This window comes from Chelonoidis abingdonii, chromosome 22, assembly GCF_003597395.2.
Source record: "Chelonoidis abingdonii isolate Lonesome George chromosome 22, CheloAbing_2.0, whole genome shotgun sequence".
In the NCBI taxonomy this organism is placed as follows: Eukaryota; Metazoa; Chordata; order Testudines; family Testudinidae; genus Chelonoidis; species Chelonoidis abingdonii.
Window position 1 is genome coordinate 7175854 of NC_133790.1, and position 20656 is coordinate 7196509.

Genomic DNA, 20656 nt, shown 5'->3' on the forward strand with positions numbered 1-20656 from the left:
AGCTGAGTGTTAAAGACAGGAACACTTCTTAAGCTGCTTTCAGTTAAGTCTGCAGCTTTGGGGCACGTGGGTCAAACCCCGGGTTTGTGTTGGAGCAGGCTAATGTGTCTGTCTCAACAAGACAGGGTGCTGAAGTCCCAAGCTGGCAGGGAAAGCAGGGGCAGAAGTAGTCTTGGCACATCAGCTGGAAACCCCAGGGAGTGTCTGTGATCCAACCCATCACAATAGCTGTCTATTATTATGCCCTGTCACAGCTGAAGAGGGTTTCTCCCATCAAAGTCCAAATGAATTGGCTTTTGGTAGATGAACTAGATAGTGTAGGAGCTGCCCAGAATAGAATTCTTCCCACATTTGGGGGAGCCACACCTATCACCCACAGGCTTTAGCAGCCACAACCCTCCATATTCCCCCAAGTTTTTTGGCCAAAAGATTCTGAAGTTTACTTGGTCTGGTCATACCTCCACTCTCACTTCCACAGAGTAAGCTACTGGAGAGGACAGGTCTGTGAGATGCTGAGAGGAGGAAGTAGAGTGCCCTTGCCCAGCATCCCCATGGCATGTCCTCCCTGCACAGAGGAATCACAGTGTTTCCATTAGTCTCACAGCCTTTTGTGGCTGCCTAGGGCAGATGGGAAGCTGGATCTTCCTTACATACTCCATAATAAGCTATACTGAATTTTCAAAAATATGTTTTGAAATACCCAGTCCTCTCATAACTATGTATGGTCTTACTGGAAGCCACCACTGTACTTAACAGCTGGTGCTCTAGATAAATGTCATCAGGTAGGCCTGAGAACCCCTCTGTGTGATCAAAATGCACATCTGGTAAATAGAAGGCAAAGTATAAGCCTAGCTCTACCACCACCTCACTCTCTCTCTCTAGCCTTCAATAAGTCACTTCCCCCTAGAGCAGTGGTTCTCAACTAGTGGTCTGGGGCCCTTTGAGGGCCACAAGCAGGTTTCAGGGGGGCCACCAATAAGGGCTGGCATTAGACTTGCTGGGGCCCAGGACAGCAAGATGAAGCCCCACTGCATGGGACTGAAGCACATGACCCAATGCCCTGCCACCCAGTGCTGAAGCCTAAGCAACTTACCTTCACAGGGCCCCCTGTGGCATGGGGCTTGGGCAGTTACCCTGCTTGCTACCCCCTAATGCTATCCCTGGCTTTTACATGTAGAACAATAGTTGTAACACAGGTGGACTATGGAATTTTATAGCAAGTTGGGGGGGAGGAGGAGGCTCAAAGAAAAAGGTTGAGAACGCCTGCCGTACAGTACGCATCATTAGGTTCAAGTCAAAGAAGGCATGCTGGTTTAGATTAGATATGTTTCCAAATTGGTGCAAGAGATATATGTACCTTTTGCAGAGAACTGCTATGAGGATTCATATGTGTAAAGCACAAATGCCATGTTACATCAGAATGTCTGAAGCTGATTCATGAAAAACAAAAACCACTATTAAACAGTGACTATACAATTAGCTCATCTGATTTACACTGCACTTCTGAATATCAATAAAAATGAGAATATATTTTTGCTGAGGGTTCATTCAACTGACTCCCCAAAGTCTAACTTAAGTAGGAGCCTCCTTTTAAAAAAAAATAGTGAGTAGAGAACAATATCAAGGTTAGGCTTAGTCCCAAGAATAAAGCAGTGTTAAAGCGGGGAATGAGACTGTGACTACATTATTCTCTTTATGCTATTTGTGGAGCCGCAAAGGGTTTTGTCTGCACCTGGTAGCCCATGGACCATATTGCACTCAAGACTCTGAATGATGAATCACTGAACACTTAAGAGGATATCTTCACTAAGCTGAGATTATTACTGGCACCCTGTAACTAAATGGAGTAAAATGAGTGACAGTTACAGAACAAGAAGTTTGTCAGATGTCTTGGTGGCAAGACAAATTATAAGCATGTTTTATTTCAATTTAAATATAAATAAAATATATACAGTAATTGGTGTTTCAACTGTTTAAAGTAAATGTTTAATACCACTAGTATAAACAAGTGATCAGAATAAAACTGAATGGACTCTACTGTTTAGAGAACAGACTTGACATCATGTGTTCTGGTCTTTATTTGTGCCTCTGGCATGCAGTTAATGTGTGTGATCTTGCACAAGGCACATCTTTTGTGTCCATTTCCCCAGCTGAAGAATGGGGAAAATACATACATGAGCTGTGCCTAAAGGCTTAGAGTGCAGTTATGGTCAGAAAAATGACTAGTAATAGCTCTAATTTAAAAGGAATTCAAACAGCTTAAAAAAAATTAATAAAGTGCCCTGTTTCCCTTGTACTTTTACAAACTCACATTTTCTATTTTTAAAAGTTTTTCTCTGCTGTTGCTTTGTGAAAGACTCATAGAATAGGGGAAAAGTGACCAGTCCAGGAAAAACAATTAAAGTGACCCCCTTCTACACACCAAAAATATTTATTTATTTATTTATTATCCTCTTTCATCTATAGTAATTTTTTAGAGTTATAAATAAGTTGTAAGGTACAAGGCTTTCAGAAAAGTGTAATTTTATTTAATGATAGTGTCCCTTTAAGATATTTGCTCCAGTATGCTTACTTTACATAGGTTTCTAAAAGTCTACTTTCCCAGGGTAAGTAAGGTATCATTAGATTTATCATTATCAACAACGCAGTAAAGAATTGGCAACTGGATTTTGTGCTTAGGCTGGTAAATTTTCATGACTATTTCAGATTACTGTTTACTAAAGTTTTTACTAATTTAATTCCATTAGCTCTGCAGGAACAAACAGTTGTGGAACAGTGAGTGGAATTCTGCTCACCAACTATTATATTTCAGCTGCAAAAAAACAACTGGTAATGTCAAAACCAGAGAGAATTTCTGTTTGACTTTCATATCCAGGAGTTTTTGGGGATGGCAACTCAAAAACTATTTTTTGCTTGTGAACAGAGCACAATAGGAGCAAATATGTCACTCAGATATAGCCACAGCACTGGGATACAATTTTTAAAGTAATTTTTCAGAATATAAACTGCACTTTGTCTTGTCAACTCATCTTACTGGGTGTAGTGCTTGCACTAATATGTCAGTTGCATTAATGCAAGTGAGACTACTCATCATAGTAAGTACTACCCTCAGGAGCCAGTGTTTGCAAAATTAGGACCTTCATTTGTAAAGCATGTTGAATTCATCTCTTAAAAAGGCCAGGTATAATTGACTACAGCTTCACTTGAAGTCAAAGAGGCACAGCTCCGATTAGGCCACAACTGAATTTGTTACTTCCATCACAAAATTACAGGATTACATTCTATATTAGCAGCTACGAGCTGAGATCCCAATTCTGTTCCGTGGGAGCTGAACATATCAGAAACTGGTAGTTTCTGGGTTCAAAGAGATTTTTTACCAACTAACCCACCCATTTCCATCCTTCAGTGAAGGTAGCAGAAACGCTGTCCAAAAGCCAACATTCATTTTTTACCGTATCTAGAGTCACACAAATTCTGGAAGAGTTGAAGCCAAATCCTATAACGTTTGCCAAGTGTGAGTTTTTGCTTGACACAATAGCTTGAGACTAAAATAGCAGCTTCATTCAATAAAAGATGCACGTCTTACAATTAAGAAGCAATACTACTTCTTCAAATAAAAATCATTTGTTTTCATAAGTAAGTCTGTATAGCAATAAGTGGTCTTCCACAACGTTTTAGAAGCAAAAATCACGTGTAATTAAGATTTTAATATCTTAAATGCAATATTTGAGCAAGGAGAAGATTTTTCTACCAAATAAGATCAAGGCACAGCTAATTACTTGGAATTCCCACACACACAAAGCACCTTTTATCATTTGTATCTGAGAATTTATTCAAAAATATATTTAATATATAAAAAGTATAAAATATTTGCTACTTTGGTTTGGAACCATAGCAGTAGTTCTACTGTGGTTTAGTCTCTACCAGTGTATGTTATTGCTAGAGAAAAGCCCTGAATGGCAAGTTTTCAAGCAAGGGGGGAAAAAAAAATCTAGTGGTAGTTTCTCCATTTATTTTTTCTTTTCAAAATGTTTCCTCAATGAAAACAGGCAATTTTATCACTTCTGATAACATATCTGCTCCCACGAACATTAAAGCAGGTATTGCTTTTCTCTCTATTTTCTTCCCAAAAGAAGAGTAAAGTTAGGGCCCCAGTCCTACAGATGCAGATCAGATCACATCGCAATAGGACTGGTCACGGGTATCTGGAGAGTAAGAATTTATAGCTGCCATGGAAAAGGCCCTATAGAAATTAGTAAAGTAATAATTACTTGGCAGAAAAACATGATTGGGGGAGCTAGTGGGAAAAGGGAAGGTGGAAAAGCTCTCAATTTTACCTTTCATCGACTTTTAGAGATCACAGCACTAGCAGTGAAACCAAATGCTAATTGCTACATGTCCCAAGTAATTTGTATTGTGCCATGCAACATGTATTGGACCAGAAATACTTTCTAGCCAACACCAACATCAAAGAGAGAGAACTAAGGCTTCCCTCCCACACCTAACGTATACCAAGGTATATGTTAGGGGTGGGAATATACTAACTTTCAACTCCTCTTATCCACTGAAATATTCACCATTGAACATTAAAAAAAAAAAAATCCAGATGATAAGAGGAAGGATGAGAGATGCGTGCTCAGTGCAGCCATAACCCAACATCAGTCTCTTCAGATGTCAGAAGTCTAAGGTGTCATGGTATTTTTTTACTGTAAGAAATTAGCACAGTACTTAATCTCTCTTTAAAATCAATCAACAGTCCAGCTAGTTCATGCAGGGAGGAGTCAATATAGCAAGGCAGAAACAAAAAATTGATTTTATACAAAATATAGTTTTATGCAAAATGGCTGCCAGGAGGTGGCAAAGTGTCTCCTCTGTGGTCCAGCTGATCCTGGAGTCGTGCAAACTCAGCAAGTTCATTCAATTCTTGAAATTGCCTGTCTGTTTTGTGGCTCACCAGTGACCTATAGAAGTGGACTGCAAACACAATGAAAATCAATCCAAAAGGAACCATAATAGATGTTGAGGCAATGGCTGCTGCCTCTCCTGGGGTGATGGTAGAATTGTTGTCATGGACTGAAACTAGAGGATGCGTCTTCAGTGGAAGAAATTTCACCCAACACAGCAGCACCACCTCTGCAAGGAAGAGCAAAGTCCCAATGACAGTGGAAAATGCCCAGGCGAGCTCAATGTGCCGGTGCATACGCTCATGCGGAGACTCCTTTACGGAGTTGAGATTGTGCACGTTACTAACAGCCTCTACATTTGGAAGAATGCAGGTACTTATCATGAGAGCAAAGAGGTGAACAGCAACAAGCACAGTAGTACAGGCACTGAAAGCTATCAAAAGACCTGGAGGGTAGACATGTGTTGGCTCTAGCTGAACCTCCACCATAGCCACCTGGAAAGGAAGAATAAAGATTTAATACTGAACTGTATATTTTAAGACATCACTTTACAAATAACAGGTTTAACATTAGCAGGTTTAAAGATTTCCAGCTTAGATCAATACAATATTTTAATGATATAATTTAATTCTCACTACGTCTGGACAACGAAAACAGACTTGCCAACGTCACTTACTGACTCTCGTGCAGTAGCACTATGCTGCAAAGTTTGGTCTCCAAACACTGCAGGAAAGTCTAAATCAGAGAGTGGATAAATATCCAATTCAAAAAAACTAAAATAAATTTGAAATTATGAAATTCACATTAAAGCCTAAATTTATTTTAAATCTATTAAAATAATTTGAATGGAATAAGAAAATATTCAGACGGTACACGTTTGCTGCCGAAGTTTTAATAATAAAAGTTAAACCACTGGACTGGTGGAAGTCACTGGCTAAGCACCTGGAACTAGAGTTTGTTGAAGTGCTAAAGCAGCTTTTGACAGCAGTAGCCTCTTCTCCTGGTGCAGAGAATATTCTCTTCATTCCATTTCAATAACTAGTTCATTCAAAGCTGAGATACCAATGGGGAATTGAAAAAGCAAAAAAGCTTCTTTTCCTCTTCAAATTCATGAACAAAAACAGGAGGATCAGATCTACTATTTCTAAAAATACTAAAGGATATGGTGACCAGAAACAATCAGTTCAATTTGTTAGCTACAGACAATACTTCCTCTAATCAGTTGTTTTAAATGCAATACTGTTTTTATACGAAAAAATAAATGTATATATCCAGCACAGACAACATTTTTCATTGAATTCCAATTTCCATCCATGCAGCTTGACACAAGTCACAACTAAAAATTTAATAAAGGAAAGAAGAAACATCATCATTATTTTACAACAAAACAATGTAAAAAAAATAAGGCTCTGAATAAGTGTTAAGCTATGTAATTGCTTAAATTGTGAGAACAGATATAGCATATCTTTCTGGTTAGCAAGAAATACCAAGAGTAATCTAGAGACTATATTTAATTGCAAATAAACATTAATAGCAACCAATGAGAATCAATCTTTCTTTAGGAAAACAAAAGAGTACAAATGCAAAACAAGATTAAAATAGATATTTAAATTTTTAATCTTTTTGATTTTTAATCAACCACCCTGCCATAAATCCAAACCAAAACCAATTTATATTTCTCATCATATTAGCCTATAATTGAAACATTTTAACAAATCCTACACTCTGGGCCTCAGGTAGCCAATGGGGCCACATTTCACTTAATCTATTTCTAAGATACACCTATTGTAAGATGCATTGTCGGTAAAAACAGCACATAAGTTAATGCCAATAAAGTAACTGCCCTGCCAATTCCAAGTTAATTTCCATAAGGCAGACAGGCCTTGAGGATCAACGTAGTGAGGCTCTGTTCGGCCACAAGGGAAGTGAAACAAATTCTTAAAAAAAGTAGGAATACTTCACTGAGAGTGTCTTGTTCCCCAGCCATACAAAATTAGTGATTGTCAGTTTATCCATCTCTTGCTGATCTCAACTGCAGGAGTGATGCAGGCTCTAAGGATAAAGTGCATGTCAACACTGCAGTAAAAAAACCCATGGCTTTCTGCTGACTTGGGCTCACGGGGCTTGGGCTGGAGAGCTAAAAATTGCAGTGCAGGTGTTTAGACTTGTGCTGAAGCTCAGATTTTTAAGACCAATCGCCTTCTGGGGTTTCAGAGACTGGGCCAGGAGGGGCTGGTGTAGGACAATGTCAGCCTTACACCAATCTAGCATTTCTCTGTTAGGGCAGACTGCCTTAAAGCTACATCATCACTGAAGTGGCACTTAGGAGCACAGCTGCCAACTTTCATGCGGTAAATAAGCACTCCAACTTTCACAATAAGTAAAAATCAAGCTAATCCCATTTCAAAACAAGGCCAAAACAAGCCAATCCATAAGAACCTGAACACTCTATGTGACTAGATCACCCCCAGAGTGCAGTCTGTGGGCCCGCTGTGAACTTCTGACTCTCTCCCCACCTTGCCCCTGCTTGACGGGAGCCGGCCAAAAAAAGAAGCTACAAACGACAAGCCACATAAATAAACTACAAGCCAAAAACTAGCCAACAAACAACTCACAAGCCAATTAAGCCAAAAACAAGCCCAATTTCTGTGGTTTTTTTTGTGGGTTTGGCATATCTGCTTAGGAGTGGCCAAGGATTTGGGGTGAAATCCTGACCCCCACTAAATTCAATGTAAATTTGCCATTTACTTTAGTGGAGCCAACATTTCATCTCTAAGCCTAACAAAGTTCTCTCCCCCTCTGGCAGAAGTAGCTCAATATTCCTCTAAATGTAAATTGAGAGGTTTCCAATCATATTATATGACCATCAAGTGACGTCTTCTATTACATTTATCATCTCTGCTAGGCCATCTAAACTATTCCTTTATCCAATGCAGAAATGCCCCTAGCAAGAGAGGAAATTTTAAAAGCAACTCTTTTCAGAGGATTCTTTTAAGCATTTACAGTTGCTTAGAGACTTTAATCCTGGCATTTCTCTTGAAAAACAAATACATTATCCTGATAAATTTGGCTCTGAGACAGAGCAGTTGCTTTTGAGTAAAGCAGAAATACAAGAAAATGTCAGCAAGCAACATTTGGTCTCCTTTATCAGAGGGCTTGACTAATTTGTCAGCATGTGTTTAAATCAGAAACAAAAGTGATAGGCTGTATAAGGAATAGAATAGAAAATACTGAAAAGGTTATACAAAACCATGGAACATTGTCATACTGTGATCAGTTCTAATCATCCTATATGAAAAGAGGACAGAGGAGAAATAGAGAAGAGGTCCAGAGGCAGATGACACAAACAGTTTGAGGCATAGAAAGGGATAATGAAGAGACATTAAAATTTTTGGTATAGTTTAGTTTAGATGTAAATAAGAGGGACACAATGGAAGTATAAAAATAATGAATTGTAATAGGAAACAGCTTTCTTTCACAAGTTAATCTGTGTAATTTGGTGTGCATAAATTTAAAAACAAGAAGTAGCTATTTATATGGATGATGACATCCACTTACATTAAATAGAATTTTTTTTAAAAGAGGGGATCATGCTTCAGGGGATAAACTAACAAGGTTTAGGATTGACTAGGATTAGGACGAAACTTTCCCAGTAGGAAAGTTATTCCATCATTTTCTACTCTGAGTTTTTTCCACTTTCCCTAGAAGCAACTGATACTAGCCACTGCCAGGGACAATCTCCATTTGTTGACTGTAGACAAATAGGCCACAACTCCCCTATTGTAAAAAATATGCTTGTGACTTTATCACATTTTTCCTCTCTAGTCTGTTAACAGCATTTACAAGTCAATATCTACCATGCAAATCACTGTGGCGGGCCTGGGTTATACTTTGTCTAGACTATGTACTTGCTAAGGTAGCATTCACACAGCCTATACATAGATATTGAAAGAAGTAGTAATAGATAGGCACTTGCTGTCATCATAAAATGAGGAAAGTGTTTTCAAGTATTTAGTGAAAGACTGCAGGATAAATTAAAGTCCAGTTAAGAGGGAGATCCTACAGCAGCTCTTGAATAATCAGTGTTTACAAATCCTGAGCTTCTTTAATTACATTGCATAAAATATTTGTGTTTTTCATTTAGATTGAACTGACGAAGCCAGATGTTTTAGAACAGGCCCAGGCAATGCTTGACAACAGTCAAGAATGAGAAAAGGCTGCTGATAAAGATATGAGAAAAGATTACAAGACTCATTGTTACTTCTTCATTTGAATCATCTTTCTAGGCCCATCGTATATGACACGGTGTGTTTTGTAAAGCAGAGAAGCAGCACCAAAGCCACTTTGGTCTCAAGAAATTAATTAGTTCCTCAAAACTGCCATAATGTAAACTTCATTCTGTATTTCTATTTGGACAGGATCCATTTTACTCAGGAGTTTAGAAGCTGCGGAGGCTTTATAGGAAGAAATAATTCTGTCCATGTATAAATTAAAAGTAAGTACTGACCTCTTTTGACACTATAGCTCAGTGGTTTGAGCACTGGCCTGCTAAACTTAGGGTTGTGAGTTCAATCCTTGAGGGGCCATTTGGGGATTGGTCCTGCTTTGAGCAGGGGGTTGGACTAGATGATCTCTTGAGGTCTCTTCCAACCCTAATAATCTATGATTCTATTATAGAAATCCTATGTCTGATTGTAAACCAATTTCCAGGTGGTTTTAATACCAGATGGCCATGGTCAAATGGGCTGAAAGACAAGAACACAGTATCCATACTTTCGTGTTCCAGTCACAAGAATTAAAGTCATGGCACTCTGAATTAAAGTCATTCTGGAAGGTCTGTATTTTTATTTTCTTCAAACCACAGCACTAATTCAATGTAATGCTAGTGCTACTGTTCAAATTAAAAACAGACTAGTACAGATGGGTCAATGGAGATACATGCTGGCATAGATGTCAGCTTGGTATTGCAGAAAGAGGTGCATTCTGCAGGTGGCTGCAGTTAGGCTTTTTATATGGACTTGCTTGACCTTGCCTTCTATACATCCCAAGAGTATCAATTTAGTTTTTAAAATTTCTGTACATGGGGTAGTTTTATTGGAACTAAGAATCATTTTAATGCTGCACTGAACACCATTTAACAAAACTAAATGAAAATGTGAGATGGAAGCTAGTTTGCAGCCAGACACAGGACTGCCATACTGTAGTGTGTTGTCATTTTTCAGCAAAACAGCCATTCCCAAAACACTACCCATAAATGCCAGGTTTACAATAACGTCCATTTTGTTATGGGGAGAGGATTTCTTCCCAAAGTGACTTCTAGTCTTGATCCAAAAGGCTCCAGGTTTCATACAAGAAATTCCTTATAATCCTACAGAAGTATTTTCTAGCTCATCTTAAAAGGGAGGTAATAGTGATCTATTATTATGCCCTATCACAGCAGAAGAGAATTTCGCCCATCAAAGCCCTAATGAGTTGGCTTTTGGTAGGTAAACTAGTTATGTAGGGGCTGCCCAGAATAGAATTCTTCCCACATTTGGGGGAGCCACACCTATCACCCACAGGCTTTAGCAGCCACAACCCTCCATATTCCCCCAAGTTTTTTGGCCAAAAGATTCTTAAGTTTACTTGGTCTGGTCATACCTCCACCCTCACTTCCACAGAGTAAGCTACTGGAGAGGACAGCTCTGTGAGATGCTGAGGGGAAGGAGTAGAGTGCCCTTGCTCAGCATCCCCATGGCATGTCCTCCCTGCACAGAGGAATCACAGTGTTTCCATTAGTCTCACAGCCTTTTGTGGCTGCCTAGGGCAGATGGGAAGCTGGATCTTCCTTACATACTCCATAGTAAGTGTGATGGGTTGGATCACAGAAAACCCTTTAGGAACTGCCAACTGATGTGCTGAGACTACACCACAGACTGTTTCCCATGGCAGCTTGGGACTTCATTGTCCTGCCTGGTTTGAGACAAACAGGCTAGCCTGCTACAAAACGCAGACCCAGGTCTGAACCATGTCCCGTAGAAGCTGCAGGCTTAACTGAAAACAGCTTAAGAAGTGTTCCTTTCTCCAACACTCAGGTACCCAGCACCCAGTGGGGTCCAAACCGCAAATAAATCTGTTTTACCCTGTATAAAGGTTATCCAGGGTAAACTCATAAATTGTTCAACCTCTATAACACTGATAGATATGCACAGCTGTTTGCCCCTCCCACCCCCCAAGTATTAATACATACTATGGGTTAATTAATAAGTAAAAAGTGATTTTATTAAATACAAAAAGTAGGATTTAAGTGGTTCCAAGTAAAAATAGACAGAACAAAGTGAATTACCAAGCAAAATAAAATGAAACACGCAAGTCTAAACCTAATACAGTAAGAAAGTGATTACAGATGAAATCTCACCCTCAGAGACGTTCCAGTAAGTTTCTTTTACAGACTAGCTTCCTTCTAGTCTGGATCCAGCAATCACTCACACCCCTATGGCTACTGTCCTTTGTTCTAATTTCTTTCAGGTATCCTTTGAGGGTGGAGAGACTCTCTCTTGATCCAGCTGAAGATAAATAGAGGAGTCTCACAGGGAATTATAAAGACTTCCTCTTTCCTCTCTCCTATGCAAAATCTAGCTCCAAGATGGAGTTTTGGAGTCACATCTGTATGCATGACTCAGTTATAACAGGCAGCAGCCATTGCTCATATGCTATCTTGAATGTCTCCAGGAAGACTTCTTATGTGGATTGGAATCTTCCAATATCCATTGTTCATTAAGTGTTTCTTGACTGGGCACTTAATTTGCACATTCCTTTCTCAAGAAGCTGACCAAATGCTTTACTAAGGCTACGTAGTAACAAAGAAGTACACAGTCAATATTGATAACTTCAAATACAAAAATGACAAATGCATACAAATAGAATTAATATATTCAGTAGATCATTCCCTTTGCAGCGATATGTTACATGGCATATGTAGCATAAAATATATTCCAGTTATGTCATATATACGTTCATAAGCATATTTCCATAAAGCATTATGGGGTACAACGTTACACCCTTCTCCTGAACTTACTGCCAGAAACTTGAACACCGTCCTCACCAGAGGCAGTACATGTAAAATCCATTTGTCTTTGGCCACACTCCCTTTTAGTACCTTTAAACCATATGTCATTCATAAGTGTTCTAGCAAGTTTTGGGGTTCCTGGTCCCCAGGTGCCTGAAAACAGGTTGGGGTTTAGTATTGCTTACAGAATGCAGGCAGCAATATCTGTTAAAGTATAGGTGTCTTGGTATTTAGCCACCAATGCCATGAGGTGGCGTGCCTCAGTTTCCCCTTCCACATAGCAGCATTGGCCGGTTATGCTTTTGCTGCTGTGCCAAGCTTCCAGCCTATTTACAGGTATAGACTGAAAAGTAACATGCTTGTGGGTCTTGTCACCATCCCTAGGAGGTATAAAAATCTTTTCCATACATCAGGTATGTCCCACATCTTTAAAGGGTTTACCATTGTGTACCATGATAGGTGCCCTGATGCATATTCTTCTGCCTCTTTGGAGAAGGCTTTTAATTCAGGCATGTGTTTGGGGCTTTGGCAAGGAAAGGATCTGCTGCAACTATGCCTGCCCTCAGACCCTCCCTTTGGAATTTCTTTGGGTCAGACCCCACCCCCTTGTGGAGTTTCATCAGAACAGAGTAGTTCTTCCCCCAGGCTTGAAGAGACAGTGTTATTTTTTACAAGGGTAGCAGGAATAACATTTTTAATGGATTGCTTTGGATCAATAAGATCTCCTCAGACACCCCACTCTTTACCCCCAACAGGTCAGCTGGATGGAATTGCCCCTCCAGCAGATCTGACCCCGTCTTCTCTTAAAACTAGTTCCACAGGAAAGGGGTCTGGCATCTTCAATGCAGATTTGTCACCCTACTCCTGGGGAAGAGCCTCCCTATGAAAGGTGGGCAGGACTCTCCGTTCCCCCTTAACCTTCTGTCTGGACTTCCCTCTCTGGGTCTCCCTCCGAGTCAGACACTCCCGCATCCCCCAAAAGGGAAGGTGACCCTGGGCTAGGTCTGGACTCTCAGCTACCAATTATGACAGACCCTTCACTGGCCAGCAAAATCCCCCCCGCCCTTTCCCTCAGGTTGGGTTTGCTTCCAGCTACAGAGTCCTTAGGGTCTGTTCCCACTGCAGCAGTCACCAGGACCCCAACTTCCACCTTCAGGACACGTCTCTGTGCACCCCAAGGCAGGCCCTGTCCCCTGCAACTTCCTGCCAGTCAGCAGCTGGGATGGCATCCCTGCTACAAGGTGGAACATTCCGTCTCCCGGGGACATGATCACAGGACAGAAGCTGGCTTCATCCAGCCCCTTCGGTAGGGACTTGCCTTGAGCCCTGGGGCTACAGGAACTGGTTACACCCATTCCTGCCCCCAAACCTGCATTCATTGCTATAGGGGAATTAAAGAGACACTCTCCTATTCCCCTAGCAGTCCATGTGACTTCACCACCCCCCTGAGGCTTTTAGCACAAGACTCATTCTCACTGCTAGCCAAACCTGGGACAGATTCTCCCACATTAAAGAAATAATTCCCCAGTAGAAATAGTGCAAAACTCTGTGTGACTGTTGCAACAGTCAGTTCGGCCTGCAAACCACTAGTTTGCATGTATACTTTAGCTAAAGGGGCAAGGACTTTGTAACCTCCCACCAGTTCTAATTCTGCCATTTTCCTGGCAACAAATCCTTCTCCTGGATCAGGTCCCTCCTGACTACAGAAATCTCTGCTCCTGTGTCTCTTAAACCAACACGTACTTTCCCATTAAGTTGAACTGCATGCACATGCTCACTGCTTGGTTTTGTAGAAGCAACCTTAACAAATCCTGTGTGGAAAGAGGCAGCAGCCTGGCTCTGAGAAGCAGCAGCTTCATGTGTTATCTGCTGCCTGCTTGCACTCAGCAAGGGACACATATTTCTCAGGTACTCAGTGGACTTACAATGATAGCACCCTGTGGGCTCCTCTGCTTGTACAGATTTGGGATGAGTAATATGGGAATGGGGAAGTGAATGCCCAGCCTCCTCTTTTCCAGGGGCAAAACGATGATTTTTCTTTTCCCCACCCTGTACTCCTCTGCCAGTAGTTTATGTTTAACTGCAGCTTGTGCTTGCTTATAAGAGTCTGCAAAGCCAGCTAATTCACCCATTGCATTCACCTTTTTGTCCCACAAATACTGTTTTACATCATTACTGCACATATTTAGGAACAATTCCTGAGTAACCAAATCACACATTCCTTCAAAGCTTGTAATGCCTTTTCCCCTCACCCACTTATCTACCAAATCTCTCATTTCATTTACATAAGCCACATTACTCAATCTAGATCCCCTCTTAAGATTCCTGAATTTAACCCTGTAGGTTTCAGGTGTAATCTGAAATTGTTTCAAAACCAGTTCCTTAAATTTACCATAGTTTGAATCATCATCAATAGGCTTATTGAATATGCCCAGCGCTCTGCCAGTCAATTTTGCTATCAATGTGGTCATCTTTTGACCTTCAGGGATTGCATGGAGGGTGCACAATCTTTCAAAGGTGATCAAATATTCGTCAGTATCCCTGGATTCATCATACTGTGGACATAGTCGCTCCCATTTGTGGATTTTTGGGGAAGTGGAGCTAGCAGCTGGAGGGTTTTGTCTTGTCCACTCCATAACAGCCAGTTCATGCTTCTGGGCCTCAATTTGGGCCTGTATTCCCTTGTCTCTTAACTCCAGGGCTTTTTTTGTCCCTGGCTGCTTCCGCTTCCATAGCCCTTTTGTGGGCAGCTTCCTCCCTGGCTGCCTCTGCATTAATTTCCATGTGTTTTTATTCCATCAGTCTTTTATGTTCATTTTCTTTCTCAGCCATTTGCAACCTGTGCAGTTTTAGCTTTTTCTGAGCCTCACTCTCACTCATGTTGCTGATTTTCCTGCCTCTATTCCCTTCCCTGAAATAAGCAAACACAAAATAACAAAGCAGTAACCACTTTGTCTGTTCTCCAGCCACCACAACCAAAACTCACTTAAAATCACTACATGTATCTCAAAGCAATCAGCTGTGCACAGACCCTGCTTGACTATGCCACTGTGACAGGTTGGATCACAGAAAACTCCTTGGGAACTGCCAACTGATGTGCTGAGACTACACCACAGACTGTTTCCCATGGCAGCTTGGGACTTCAGTGTCCTGCCTGGTTTGAGCCAAACAGGCTAGCCTGCTGCAAACCCAGACCCAGGTCTGAACCACGTCCCCTAAAAGCTGCAGGTTAAATTGAAACTAGCTTAAGAAGTGTTCCTGTCTCCACCACTCAGGTACCCAGCTCCCAATGGGGTCCAAACCGCAAATAAATCTGTTTTACCCTGTATAAAGCTTATCTAGGGTAAACTCATAAATTGTTCAACCTCTATAACACTGATAGAGAGATATGCACAGCTGTTTGCCTCCCCTCCAAGTATTAATACATACTATGGGTTAATTAATAAGTAAAATGTGATTTTATTAAATATAAAAAGTAGGATTTAAGTGGTTCCAAGTAATAATAGACAGAACAAAGTGAATTACCAAGCAAAATAAAATAAAACACGCAATTCTAAACGTAATACAGTAAGAAAATGATTACAGATGAAATCTCACCCTCAGAGACGTTCCAATAAGTTTCTTTTACAGACTAGCCTCCTTCTAGTCTGGGTCCAGCAATCACTCATACCCCTATGGTTACTGTCCTTTGCTCCAGTTTCTTTCAGGTATCCTTTGGGGGTGGAGAGGCTATCTCTTGAGCCAGCTGAAGACAAAATGGTGGGTTTGCCCAGGGAATTAAACAGATTCTCTCTTGTGGGTGGAGACCCACTCCTTTTTCCTATGCAAAATCCAGCTCCAAGGTGGTGTTTTGGAGTCACACGGGCAAGTCACATGTCCATGCATAACAGTTTTTACAGGCAGCCATTGCTAACATGCTATCTTGAATGACTCCAGAAAGACTTATGTGGATTGGAGTCCTCTAAGAGCACTTAATTTGCATATTTCTTTCCCAAAAAGCTGACCAAATGGTTTATTAACGCTATTTAGACTCAAACAAGTACACAGTCAATATTCATAATTTCAAATACAAAAATGACACATGCATACAAATAGGATGAATATATTCAGTAGATCAAACCCTTTGCAGAGATGTTACATGGCATACGTAGCATAAAATATTCCAGTTATGCCATATATACATTCATAAGCATATTTCCATAAAGCATTATGGGGTTCAATGTCACAGTAAGCTATAATAAATTTTCAAAAAACATGTTTTGAAATACCCAGTCCTCTCATAACTATGTATGATCTTAGCAGAAGCCACCGCTGTACTTAACAGCTAGTGCTCTAGATAAATGTTATCAAGTAGGCCTGAGAACCCCTCTGTGTGATCAAAATGCAAATCTGGTAAAAAGAAGGCAAAGTATAAGCCTAGCTCTACCACCACCTCACTCTCTCTCTCGATTTCAATAATTTACTTAACCCTAGAGCAGTGGTTCTCAACCAGGGGTCTGGAGCCCTTTGGGGGGCCACAAGCAGGTTTCAGGGGGGCTGCAAGCAGGGCTGGCATTAGACTTGCTGGGGCCCAGGACAGTAAGCTGAAACCACCTGCATGGGACTGAAGCACACAGCCCAATGCTCTGCCACCCGGTGCTGAAGCCTAAGCAACTTACCTTCACAGGGCCCCCTGTGGCATGGGGCTCGGGCAGTTACCCTGCTTGCTACCCCCTAATGCTATCCCTGGCTTTTATATGTAGAAAAATAGTTGCTATAAAAATTCCACAGTCCATCTGTGCTGCAAGTCGGGGGGGCTCAAAGAAAAAGGTTGAGAATCCCTGCCATAGAGTACGCATTATTAGGTTCAAGTCAAAGAAGGTATGCTAGTTTACATTAGATATGTTTCCAAATTGGTGCAAGAGATATATGTACTTTTTGCAGAGAACTGCTATGTGTGTAAAGTACAAATGCCATGTTACATCAGAATGTCTGAAGCTGATTCATGAAAAACAAAAACCACTATTAATCAGTGACTATATGATTAGCTCATCTGATTTACACTGCACTTCTGAATATCAATAAAAATGAGAATATATTTTTGCTGAGGGTTCATTCAACTGACTCCCCAAAGTCTAACTTAAGTAGGAGCCTCCTTTTAAAAAAAAATAGTGAGTAGAGAACAATATCAAGGTTAGGCTTAGTCCCAAGAATAAAGCAGTGTTAAAGCGGGGAATGAGACTGTGACTACATTATTCTCTTTATGCTATTTGTGGAGCCGCAAAGGGTTTTGTCTGCACCTGGTAGCCCATGGACCATATTGCACTCAAGACTCTGAATGATGAATCACTGAACACTTAAGAGGATATCTTCACTAAGCTGAGATTATTACTGGCACCCTGTAACTAAATGGAGTAAAATGAGTGACAGTTACAGAACAAGAAGTTTGTCAGATGTCTTGGTGGCAAGACAAATTATAAGCATGTTTTATTTCAATTTAAATATAAATAAAATATATACAGTAATTGGTGTTTCAACTGTTTAAAGTAAATGTTTAATACCACTAGTATAAACAAGTGATCAGAATAAAACTGAATGGACTCTACTGTTTAGAGAACAGACTTGACATCATGTGTTCTGGTCTTTATTTGTGCCTCTGGCATGCAGTTAATGTGTGTGATCTTGCACAAGGCACATCTTTTGTGTCCATTTCCCCAGCTGAAGAATGGGGAAAATACATACATGAGCTGTGCCTAAAGGCTTAGAGTGCAGTTATGGTCAGAAAAATGACTAGTAATAGCTCTAATTTAAAAGGAATCCAAACAGCTTAAAAAAACATTAATACGGTGCCCTGTTTCCCTTCTACTTTCACAAACCCACATTTTCTATTTTTAAAAGTTTTCCCCTGCTGTTGCTTTGTGTAAGACTCATAGAATAGGGGAAAAGTGACCTATCCAGAAGAAACGGTGATAGTGACCCCCTTTCTACACACACCCCGGAGAGGATAAGGGGGTGGGTATTTATTTTCTATCCTCTTTCATCTATAGTAATTTTTAAAAGTTGCAAGGTACAAAGCTTTCAGAAAGTAATTGTATTTAAACTTGACAGTGTCCCTTTAAGATATTTGCGCCAGTATATTTACTTTACCACAGCTTTCTAAAAGTCTACTTTCCCAGAGTAAGGAAGGTATCACTAGATTTATCATTTTCAACTCAGTAAAGGACGGGCAACTGGGTTTTGTGCTCAGGCTGGTAAATTTTCATGACCATTTCAGAATACTGTTGACTAAAGTTTACTAATTTAATCTCTTTAGCACTGCAGGAACAAACAGTCCTGTTCCGTGGGAGCTGAACATATCAGAAATTGGTAGTTTCTGGGTTCAAAGAGATTTTTCACCAACTAACCCACCCATTTCCATCCTTCAGTGAAGGTAGCAGAAACGCTGTCCAAAAGCCAACATTCATTTTTTAAAAGCAGCAGAGAATCCTGTGGCACCTTATAGACTAACAGACGTTTTGGAGCATGAGCTTTCGTGGGTGAATACGTTTGTTAGTCTATAAGGTGCCACAGGATTCTCTGCTGCTTTTACAGATCCAGACTAACACGGCTACCCCTCTGATACTTGATTCATTTTTTAATGTATCTAGAGTCACACAAATTCTGGAAGAGTTGAAGCCAAATCCTATAATGCTTGTCAAGTGTGAGTTTTTGCTTGAGGATGAAGTTAATATTTGACACAATAGCTTGAGACTAAAAACAGCAGCTTCATTCAATAAAAGATGCACGTCTTACAATTAAAAAGCAATACTACTTCTTCATATAAAAATCATTTGTTTTCATAAATAAGTCTGTATAGCAATAAGTGGTCTTCCACAACATTTTAGAAGCAAAAATCACGTGTAATTATGATTTTAATATCTTAAATGCAATATTTGAGCAAGGAGAAGATTTTTCTACCAAATAAGATCAAGGCACAGCTAATTACTTGGAATTCCCACACACACAAAGCTCCTTTTATCATTTGTATCTGAGAATTTATTCAAAAATATATTTAATATATAAAAAGTATAAAATATTTGCTACTTTGGTTTGGAACCATAGCAGTAGTTCTACTGTGGTTTAGTCTCTACCAGTGTATGTTATTGCTAGAGAAAAGCCCTGAATGGCAAGTTTTCAAGCAAGGGGGGAAAAAAAAATCTAGTGGTAGTTTCTCCATTTATTTTTTCTTTTCAAAATGTTTCCTCAATGAAAACAGGCAATTTTATCACTTCTGATAACATATCTGCTCCCACGAACATTAAAGCAGGTATTGCTTTTCTCTCTATTTTCTTCCCAAAAGAAGAGTAAAGTTAGGGCCCCAGTCCTACAGATGCAGATCAGATCACATCGCAATAGGACTGGTCACGGGTATCTGGAGAGTAAGAATTTATAGCTGCCATGGAAAAGGCCCTATAGAAATTAGTAAAGTAATAATTACTTGGCAGAAAAACATGATTGGGGGAGCTAGTGGGAAAAGGGAAGGTGGAAAAGCTCTCAATTTTACCTTTCATCGACTTTTAGAGATCACAGCACTAGCAGTGAAACCAAATGCTAATTGCTACATGTCCCAAGTAATTTGTATTGTGCCATGCAACATGTATTGGACCAGAAATACTTTCTAGCCAACACCAACATCAAAGAGAGAGAACTAAGGCTTCCCTCCCACACCTAACGTATACCAAGGTATATGTTAGGGGTGGGAATATACTAACTTTCAACTCCTCTTATCCACTGAAATATTCACCATTGAACATTAAAAAAAAAAAAATCCAGATGATAAGAGGAAGGATGAGAGATGCGTGCTCAGTGCAGCCATAACCCAACATCAGTCTCTTCAGATGTCAGAAGTCTAAGGTGTCATGGTATTTTTTTACTGTAAGAAATTAGCACAGTACTTAATCTCTCTTTAAAATCAATCAACAGTCCAGCTAGTTCATGCAGGGAGGAGTCAATATAGCAAGGCAGAAACAAAAAATTGATTTTATACAAAATATAGTTTTATGCAAAATGGCTGCCAGGAGGTGGCAAAGTGTCTCCTCTGTGGTCCAGCTGATCCTGGAGTCGTGCAAACTCAGCAAGTTCATTCAATTCCTGAAATTGCCTGTCTGTTTTGTGGCTCACCAGTGACCTATAGAAGTGGACTGCAAACACAATGAAAATCAATCCAAAAGGAACCATAATAGATGTTGAGGCAATAGCTGCTGCTGTTCCTGCTCCTGGGGTGATAGTAGAATTGTCACAGACTGGATTACTACGAGGCATCCCTTGTGGAAGAAATTTCACCCAACACAGCAGCACCACCTCTGCAAGGAAGAGCAAAGTCCCAATGACAGTGGAAAATGCCCAGGCGAGCTCAATGTGCCGATGCATACGCTCATGCGGAGACTCTTTTACAGAGTTGAGATTGTGCACATTACTAACAGCCTCTATATTTGGAAGAATGCAGGTACTTATCATGAGAGCAAAGAGGTGAACAGCAACAAGCACAGTAGTACAGGCACTGAAAGCTATCAAGAGACCTGGAGGATATGGATAATTGGTTTCTAGCTGAACCTCCACCATAGCCACCTGGAAAGGAAGAATAAAGATTTAATACTGAACTGTATATTTTAAGACATCACTTTACAAACAACAGGTTTATCATTAGCAGATTTAAACATTTCCATTTTAGATCAATATTTTAATG

The 20656-nt window shown here is 40.2% G+C and overlaps 1 protein-coding gene across 5 annotated transcripts in view; it reads right to left on the reverse strand.

The window, feature by feature from the left end:
* Positions 1-1877: 1877 nt before the first annotated feature.
* The window catches only part of LOC116836801 (calcium release-activated calcium channel protein 1), a 39756-nt gene continuing 20977 nt past the window's right edge, over positions 1878-20656 (reverse strand). For 2 of the 5 annotated variants that reach the window (XM_032800728.2, XM_032800731.2), the window contains one exon: positions 11144-20538. In XM_032800728.2, coding sequence (XP_032656619.1) covers positions 19969-20538 — 570 coding nt within the window. In that variant the 3' untranslated portion in view covers positions 11144-19968. Of the gene's footprint in view, positions 5399-5580; positions 5629-11143; positions 20539-20656 lie in introns of those variants that run through there. The other 3 variants (XM_075059863.1, XR_012654706.1, XM_032800729.2) reach the window with 3 other exon arrangements.